The 9,793-nt window shown below is 47.5% G+C and overlaps 1 protein-coding gene across 1 annotated transcript in view; it reads left to right on the top strand.

Moving 5' to 3' along the window:
- Positions 1-335: 335 nt before the first annotated feature.
- CBL (Cbl proto-oncogene) overlaps positions 336-9,793 on the top strand; it is a 94,926-nt gene continuing 85,468 nt past the window's right edge. The window contains exon 1 of the mRNA XM_084895568.1: positions 336-818. Within this exon, the coding sequence (XP_084751694.1) occupies positions 630-818 (189 nt within the window). The 5' untranslated portion in view covers positions 336-629. The remainder of the gene's footprint in view (positions 819-9,793) is intronic.

The following is a 9,793-nucleotide window of genomic DNA, read 5'->3' as shown; positions in this document are numbered from 1 at the left end:
GATGCGCAGCGTTCTAGTGCGTCCGCGGCCACCTGGGGAGGAGTGTGGAACTCATCGCTACCTTCAAGGCGCGGGCGTCGCTTCCTTCCCTTCCTCCCACCGCGGGAGGAGCCACTTCCTCCTTTGTCGGCCCGGGGCTCCAGACTTGAATTCGGGTTCTTCCTGCTGCGACCCACGGCCAACCTCCCAGGACCCACTCGCCCAGCGCCCGACGAGCAGCCCGCGGGGACGCGGCCGGCCGTGTCCAGTGCGCAGACTCGGGCCAGGCCCCGCCCCTTACCGCCAAGCCCCGCCCCGCCCCCTGGCCCCGCCCCGCCCCGCCCCGCCCCGCGGCCTCTCCCGCGCCCCGCCCACCGGCCGCCGGGCGAGGAGGAGGCGGAGGTGCGGACGGTGCTCGGCTTGGCTGCTGGCCGCGAGCGGGCGGCGCGGGGTCGCTGGCCCGTGCGGACGAGGACGCCCGGTCTCCGAGCTCGGCCGACCCCTCGGCGCCGACACCGCCCTCCCTGCGCCGCGCTCCCAGCGCCGACGCCGCGGCTGGGCGAGGCCCCCCGCGCCCTCCCGCGTCCCGCTCGCCACCCTGAGGAGCCGGCGGCCCGGCCCCGGCGCCCCCGCGCCCCGCGCCCGCGGCCATGGCCGGCAATGTGAAGAAGAACGCGGGGCCCGGGGGCGGCGGCGGCTCCGGGGGCTCGGGCCCGGGCGGTCTGATCGGGCTCATGAAGGACGCCTTCCAGCCGCACCACCACCACCACCTCGGCCCCCACCCGCCGAGCGCCGTGGACAAGAAGATGGTGGAGAAATGCTGGAAGCTCATGGACAAGGTGAGGCCCGGCGCCCGGGGCGGGGGGCGTGGGCGTGGGCCCGGCGCTGAGGAAACGGGAAGCGGGGGGAGGGGCCTGTCAGGCGAGGCGGGGCGGCGCCGGGCGGGTGCCGCGGGGCCGGGGTCGCGGGTGGGAGCCGGGCGGGGGGCGGCTGCGGGGGGCGCGGGGGTGCTGCGTGCGGCGTGGGAGACAAAGGGCCGGGGTGCAGGTTGGCGGGGAGCCGCGGGCGGAAGTGCAGTGGGTGCGTGTCTGGGCGCCGCAGGGCGCGGGGATGTGGGTCGCGGGCTGCGGGGCGGGGCGGGCGGGGGAAGTGGCGGGGCTCGGTCCGCGGGGAGCCGCTCGGCTGGAGAGGCCGCGGTGGGACCACCCCGCCGGCACCTGGCCTCGGCTCCGGGAGCTTCCTTTCTCCGGACGGAAACAGCGAGGTGAAAGGATCGGTGTTTCACGGGCCTCCCCGCGCCGGCCCGGCGGGGTCCTCGGGACCTGCGCTGCCCGGCGGGCACACCTGTGCGCGGCCCGCAGGTCTCTGCTGCCCGGACCTGGGAGGCGCCGGCCGCGCGAGCAGAGCTGCCGGAGCCGCTCCACTTCCTCCCGCCCGCTGCTTCTGCTTTGTGTAACGGACTTGCCTCCTGCCTACGGCACCTGACCACGCCTGCCCCACGGGCTGCTTGGATTACCTGTTAAAAATATTTTTAAAAATATATTTTTTATTGATTTCAGAGAGAAAGGGAGAGGGAGAAACAATGATGAGAGAGAATCAGGGATCGGCTGCCTCCTGCACGCACTCCACTGGGGATCAAGCCCAGGACCCGGGCCTGTGCCCTTTACCGGAATCGAACCCCGGACTTCAGTGAGCAAGTCCACAGAGCCATACCAGCTAGGGCTAAAAAAAATTTTTAAAGCATGTTTGAAAAATAATACCATTATATTAGCCACTTTAAGTTTGGCCTTTGGGAGAACTTTACTTCCTGGTGGTTGTGTCTATATCTCGAAATGTAGTAGTTAGTCCCAAGTACTGAAGAGAGTTTTGAAGCAGTCTACAATTTGTTCGAGAGAATTCAATACAATAGTTCCTCGATCTCTTTCACATTATTAATAACTTGTTTCTGCTAAATGTGTGCTGTAAATGAGAAGCAATCAGAGGATCTGGCATATTGTAAGAGAATGGTGTTTTTCCAGAGTAAAATTGGTTATTTTCTGGTCCAAGATTTCTTTTCTGAAAAGTATTTCATGGATTGTTTTGAATTAGAAACGACTAATAAAAGTGCTTATTAGCCCTAGCTGGTTTGGCCCAGTGGATAGAACAACGGCCTGCAGACTGAAGGGTTCCAGGTTCCATTCCCGGAAAGGGCACATGCTCCAGTTATGGGCTTGATCCCCAGTGGGGGGTGTGCAGGAGGCAGCCGATCAATGGTGTTCTCTCTCATTGATGTTTCTATCTCTCCTTCTCCCTTCCTCTCTGAAATCAATAATAAAAAATGATTATGAAGCACTTGGCAAATATAGACGTTCTACATAAATGCTTAATAAGTCCTGTCTGTGAGCTAACAATCCTGTGTAGTGCATACCCTCAGTTTCAGAGCCACTTTTTCTCATGTTAAATCGATACTGTAATTAATGACACAAAGATTATTATTTAAAATCTTTTTAAAAAAATATATTTTATTGATTTTTTTACAGAGAGGAAGAGAGAGCAATAGAGAGTTAGAAACATCGATGAGAGAGAATCATCGATCAGCTGCCTCTTGCACACCCCCCACCGGGGATGTGCCCGCAACCAAGGTACATGCCCTTGCCCGGAATTGAACCCGGGACCTTTCAGTCCCCAGGCCGATGCTCTATCCACTGAGCCAAACCGGTTTCAGCTATTATTTAAAATCTTTATTGTTGAAAGTATTACATAGATTCTCTTTTCCCTTCATTAACCTCTCCTAGTCCGCTCCTGACCTCCTCCACCCCCTCAGGCACAAGTATCATTATTATTTGTTAATCTTCACCCGAGGACATTTTCCCATGGATTTTTAGAGAGTGGAAGGAAGGGAGGGAGGGGAGAGAGAAAAACATTGATGTGGCTGGAGGTGTGCCCTTGACTGGAATTGGAACCCTTCCGTGTGCAAGCCCAGCTCTAATGACGGAAACACATGGCTAGGGTAATGGTACAGATATCTTCATGTTGATTATATTGGGTGTTATAGTGCTCATTTCGTTATTAGAGATTTTAATAAAACTGTTACAGAAAGTTAGGCATGTAAAGGGAATTTTAAGTGCATTGACATATTTTTAAAAAACAGCACGAATGCTAGGAGGAGGGGGTAGAGGAGGTGGGAATGGGAGATATCTGGGCTACTATCAACAATAAAACATGTTAAACAACAACAACACAAGCCCGGCTGGTATGGCTCAGTGGTTGAGCATTGACCTATGAACCAAGAGCTCACAGTTCGATTCCCAGGTTGCAGGCTCAATCCCCAGTGGGGGATGTGCAGTAGGCAGCCGATCAGTGATTCTCTCTCATCATTGATGTTTTTATCTATCCCTCTCCCTTCCTCTGTGAAGTGAATGATAATTTTTAAAAATATAAATTTTATTGATTTTTTTACAGAGAGGAAGAGAGAGGGATAGAGAGTTTGAAATATCGATGAGAATCATCGATCAGCTGCCTCTTGCACACCCTCTACTGGGGATGTGCCCGCAACTGAGGTACATGCCCTTAACCGGAATCGAACCTGGGACCTTTCAATCCGCAGGCTGATGCTCTATCCACTGAGCCAAACCGGTTTCAGCGAATAATAATAATTTAAAAAAAGATATAAAAACACGAATGTGTTCAAGATCTGAAGTTTGTAGGTTTGCAGTTTAGGGATTTGCAGTTAGGACTAAAGTGGTTCTTCTGGTATAAAAAATGTTTACATTTCTAATTAGTCTTTTATATAAAATGTATCAAAATTGTACTGATTAGAGGTCTCTTCTTAAAAATAATAAACTTCAATCAAACTCTTGAGTCTCTGTAAACCAGTCCAAATAAGATCCCTTCTTAAGTCTTACCGCTTCATCTATTTGAAGTATGTGTGTTGAGTTTTTATTTCTTCTGCAGAATGTTTAACTGTTTGGGAAGAACAAGGAGGACACAGAGTGTTGCGTGAGGGTGAATGTTAGGTGCTGGCAGTTTGGGGGAGGGCAGGCTGCTCCTGTCCGGGAAGGGGGCTGTGCTCCTGAGCTCTGTCGCATGTCGCTGCTGGCGCTGGAGTGGAATCTTCCTCCTTTCTGACGTGTGATAGGTTCAGCTGTTCCAGGGTCTCTGAATATTTCTCCGTGTTGTTAGGTCACATCGTCTCCTTGACTTTTGACATTTTGAGCAAAGATGCTCTCTTTTTTCACTATATTTATTGTTGAAAGTCTTTAATGTGACTTCAGGTGGTCAAAGTGGTGAAGAACTTACTGTCAGATCCATAGGTGTCACATATTTATTGAGTTCTGTCACCATCTCATACGTGTATTTTCTCTGTCATTGAAGTGAGATGAATACTATCCAGCCTGTTGCTAAGCAGCTTATTGATTTAGACGGACAATCTTCCGTCTCCTGCCCTCTTGCATATTGGGTGTATGCAGATGGAGCAGTTGGCATGCTCAGAGGTTCTGGCAACATAAGCCCAATTCACTAATTCATTCATAGGCTCAGTTTGTGAAACCATGTGGAACTTAAACTGGTTGGAAAAATACTTGTGCTATAATGCTTGTTATTAAACAAAGACATGCTCAGCCCCTAGTGAGTGAGTGTGTGTGTGTGTTTTAACCCAGAATATTGTGTAATATCTGTGTAAACACTTGTATGTGAAGAGAGTGACTAGTAAAGAAAGTACTAGACGGGAGTGGAGAGAGAAATCATATAAGTTCCCTTAAATGCAAATTTAGAAGTATGAAGGCATTGGTTTAGCGAGACACTCAAAATTCCATCAGGAAGTAGTCAGGAGGTGGGACATTTCCTGTCAGGGGACAGATAGTAAATATTTTAGGCACTGCTGTCCACATACTCAGTCCCATATTCTTGGTGGTTGTTTTTACAACACTTTAAAAATGTACAAGCCACCCTAGCCGGTTTGGCTCAGTGGAAAAAGCCTGTGGACTGAAGGTCCCGGGTTTGATTTTGGCCAAGGGCACGTGCCTGGGTTGCAGGCTCAATCCCCAGTGTGGGGTGTGCAGGAGACAGCCGATCAATGATTCTCTCTCATCATTGGTGGTTCTATCTCTCCCTCACTTTTCCTTTCTGAAATCAATAAAAATATATTTTTAAAAAATGTGAAAGCTATTCTTAGCTTGCAGGTATACAAAACTGTAGGCTGTGGTTTACCCACTTCTGAAGTAGAGCATCATCCTGGCAGAATTTTAGGTTTAAACTGTTTTTATTTTATTTTTATTTTTTAAAATATGTTTTATTAATTTTTTACAGAGAGGAAAGGAGAGGGATAGAGAGCTAGAAACATCAATGAGAGAGAAACATCGACCAGCTGCCTCCTGCACACCCTCCACTGGTACCAAGGTACATGTCCTTGACTGGAATTGAACTCAGGACCCTTCAGTCTGCAGGCCGACGCTCTAGCCACTGAACCACGCCAGTTTGGGCTATGTTTTTATTTTAAATAAGTTTACATCATTAAAACATTAAGGTATTGATTTTTCAAAATATTGCATGTAATTTATTGGAAAATCCTTCCCCTTAGAGCATGTTTTCGACTCTAGATTTCGAAAAAAAACCGAGCCTTTGTCTCCTGGGTGAGTGGTGGAAGGACATCTCTAACATGTTTTATTTTATAATATATTTTATTGAGCCTTTACAGAGAGGAAAGGAGAGGGACAGAGAGCCAGAAACATCGATGAGAGAGAAACACCGACCAGCTGCCTCCTGCACACCCCCTATTGGGGATGTGCCCGAAACCAATGTACATGCCCTTGACCGGAATCGAACCTGGGACCCTTCAGTCCCCAGACCAATGCTCTATCCACTGAGCCAAACCGGTTTCGGCTAACATGTTTTAATTATCATCATATGCATCACTTAATCAATGACTAAGTAAAACAATCAAACCAAATAACGTTGCTTGAAACTTAAGTTAAAAACCATATAGGGAGACGGTTAGCTCCACAGGCCACACACCAGATCCTGCGGTGAATTTGCTTTGTGTGGTTAGCTCTTGCACAGCGTCTCATACACGGTGGTGGGGGCCAAGCCTCATCGTCGGCCAGGCTGAAGGCTGACCCCGTCCACGGGAGGTCAGACAGCTACCAAGACGACAGTGGGAGGGCTCACATAGCCCACAGAGCCTTCCGGAGCACCCAGCCTGAGTGATCAGGGAGTCTGTACCGCTGACCCTGCAGGTACCTGCTACATGAGGCCACCAGCAGATTGATCTGATGCACAGAAATAAATGCACAGAGACAGCCAAAATGGGGAGCCAAAGAAGCATGCTCCAAACGAAAAAACAGGATAACCCCCAGAAAAGGATCGGCCAGATACAGAGCTCAAAACAATGGCTGTGAGGGTGCCCAAAGAACTTAGGGGAAGAGTAGATGAACTCCGTAAGAACTTAACGAAAGATAGGAAGCAGCCAAGACCGGTTTGGCTCAGTGGATAGAGCGTTGGCCTGGGGACTGAAAGGTCCCGGGTTCAATTCCGGTCAAGGGCATGTACATTGGTTGCGGGCACATCCCTGGTGGGGGTGTGCAGGAGGCAGCTGGTCGATGATTCTCCCTCATTGATGTTTCTAGCTCTCTATCCCTCTCCCTTCCTCTCTTTAAAAAAATCAATAAAAATATATTTAAAAAAAAGAAAAGAAAAATAGGAAGCAGAAAAAAGGACCAGTCAGAGGTGAAGAATACGATATCTGAAATGAAGAATATGCTAGAAAGCCCTGGCTGGGTGATGCAGTTTATTGGCGCGTTGTCCTGTACACCAAAAAAGGTTGCAGATTTGATTCCCGATCAGGGCATATATCTAGGTTGTGGGTTTGATCCCTGGTCAGGGTGAGTACAGGAGGCAACTGATCAATGTTTATCACATCAATGTTTCTCCCTCCTCCCCTCTCCTTTTCCCCCTCTTCTTCCCCTCTCCCTCCCGCTCCCCCTCTCCCTCTTTCAAATCAAACACATCCTTAAAAATACACTGAGGGACTCAAAGGCAGATTAAATGAAGCAGAAGATCAAATCAGTGGATAAGGAAGACAAGATAGCAGAAAATACCCAATTAGAACAGCAAAATGAAAAAAGGATTAAAAAAAAAAAATGAGGCTGCCGAAACCGGTTTGGCTCTGTGGCTAGAGCAGCGGCCTGTGGACTGAAGGGTCCCAGGTTCCATTCCGGTCAAGGACATGTACCTTGTTTGCGGGCACATCCCCAGCAGAGGGTATGCAAGAGGCAGCTGATTGATTCTCTCTCGTCAATGTTTCTAACTCACTATCCCTCTCTCTTCCTCTCTGTAAAAAATCAATAAAATATATTTTTAAAAAATGAGGAACATTTAAGGGACCTCTGGGACAACATGAATGCAGCATCCCCATCATAGGGGTACCAGAAGGAAAATAGAGAGAGCAAGGGATTGATAACCTATTTGAAGAAATAATGACTGAAAAATTTTTAACCTGCCGAAACCGGATTGGCTTGGTGGGTAGAGCATCAGCCTGCGGACCAGAGTCCCAGGTTTGATTCCGGTCAAGGACATGTACCTTGGTTGTGGGCACATCCCCAGGAGGGGGTGTGCGGGAGGCAGCTGATCGATGTTTCTCTCTCATCAATGTTTCTATCTCTCTCCCTTCCTCTCTGTAAAAAATCAATAATATATATATATATATATATATATATATATATATATTTTTTTTTTTTTAATATTTTATTAATTTTTTACAGAGAGGAAGAGAGAGGGACAGAGAGTCAGAAACACCGATGAGAGAGAGTCATCGATCAGCTGCCTCTTGCACACCCCCTACTGGGGATGTGCACGCAACCAAGGTACATGCCCTCAACCGGAATCGAACCTGGGACCTTTCAGTCTGCAGGCCGTCGCTCTATCCACTGAGCCAAACTGGTCCTGGCCAATAAAATATATTAAAAATTTTTTTTTCAACCTGATGAAGGAAAAAGACACACAAGTCCAGGAAGTGCAGAGTCCCAAACAAGATGAACTCAAAGAGGCCCACCCTAAGACACATAATAATTAAAATGGCAAAGATTAAAGATAAAGACAGAGCCTTAGTTGGTTTGGCTCAGTGGGTTGGCCTAAGGACCAAAGCGTCCCAGGTTCGATTCCAGTCAAGGGCTTGTACCTCGGTTGCGGTTCCTCCCAGGGCCTCGCCCTGGTCAGGGCTTCTGCAAGAGGCAACCAATCAACGTGTTTCTCTCACATCAATGTTTTTCTCTGTTTTTCCCTCTCTCTTCCATTCTCCCTAAAAAAATTAATGGAAAAATATCCTTGGATGAGGATTAAAAAAAGGATAAAGACAAAATCTTAAAAGCAGCAAGAGTAAGATAGTTACCTAGTAGTACAAGGGAGTTCTCCTAAGATGGTCAGCTGATTTCTCAACAGAAACTCTGCCTGCCATAAGGTTAGGCTGAAATACTCAGTGATGAAAATTAAAGATTTACATCCAAGATTATTCTACTCAGCAAGGCTATCCTTTGAAATTGAAGAAGTAAAGGGCTTCCCAGACAAAAAAAGGCCAAAGGAATTCATCACCACCAAAACAATATTTATAATAAATGTTAAAGTGACATTTTTAAGAAGAAGAAAAAAAAGAGTAACATAAATATGAATAATGAAGTGGCAGTAAATACATTAATAAATAAATGCATTAATAAATTTTATTTATTTAGATAATAAGTTTTCAATTACAGTTGACATACAATACAGGGGTTGGCGAAAATAGGTTGACAGTTATAGTACACATAAATAATACAATGGCTAAGAAATCTATATGTATAAAAGGCTAAGCAACTGTCCGACTGTCTGACTGGTAGGTATGATGTGCACTGACCAATAGGAGGCAGAAGCTTAGTGCAGGAGCTGCTGAGCTGTGGTGACTTGGCAGTGGCGGTTCTTGAGTGATGCAGCCCAGAGCCAGAGAGGAGGGAGCAGGATTCTAGGATGTGTCACCCGGGAGCTGCCCTCTTGCAATCCAGGACCCCTTGGGGGATGTTGGAGAACCGATTTAGGCCCAGGCCCTGCAGGCCAGGCCAAGGAGCCCCACCTGCTGGAGGGACTGCTCACTCCACAGACGCTCTTTGAGCCATGGCGCTGCCCCAGGTGCAGCTGGTGGTGGTGGGGAACTGCGGGAGATTGGCTTCAGGATGTGTCCAGTCTATCTCACCCAGTCCTGCCGGCCACCTTCTAATTAATTTCCTTTCAATGTACATGAATCTGTGCACCGGGGCACCAGTATTAATATTAGAGTAATCTCTGTTTTAGTTACTCACAGCTGTAAATCTACTTCTGCCCACCTCTGTATTATATTGGTTTCAGGTGTACACCAGTGATTAGACATTCTCTAAGTTACTAAATGATCACCTTGATAAATCTTGTACCCATCTACACCATACATAGTTATTATGATATTATTGACTATATTCCCTATTCTGTACTTTAACAGCCCTGTGACTATTCTGTAAATATCTATTTGCACTTCTTAATCCCTTCACCTTTTTCACCTAACCCCAAGCTCCTTCCCAATCACCCAATCATCAAAATATTCTCTGACTCTGTTCTGTTTTTTAGATTCAGTTGTATACATTTATTTTGTTTTTTAGATTCAGTTGTGTGTGTGTGTGTGTGTGTGTGTGTGTGTGTGTGTGTTAAAAAAATATATATATATATATATATTATGGCCATCTTATTGTTCATATATTTAATTTTTGATTTTTCTTCTTAAAGAAGACTTTTTAATATTTTATATAATGCTGGTTGGCAGTGATGAACTCCTTTATCTTTTTCT

This window comes from Pipistrellus hanaki, assembly GCF_964339955.1.
Source record: "Pipistrellus hanaki genome assembly, chromosome: 9".
In the NCBI taxonomy this organism is placed as follows: domain Eukaryota; kingdom Metazoa; phylum Chordata; class Mammalia; order Chiroptera; family Vespertilionidae; genus Pipistrellus; species Pipistrellus hanaki.
The sequence above is the reverse complement of the archived record's forward strand: the minus strand, read 5'-3'. Positions and strand labels throughout refer to the sequence as shown.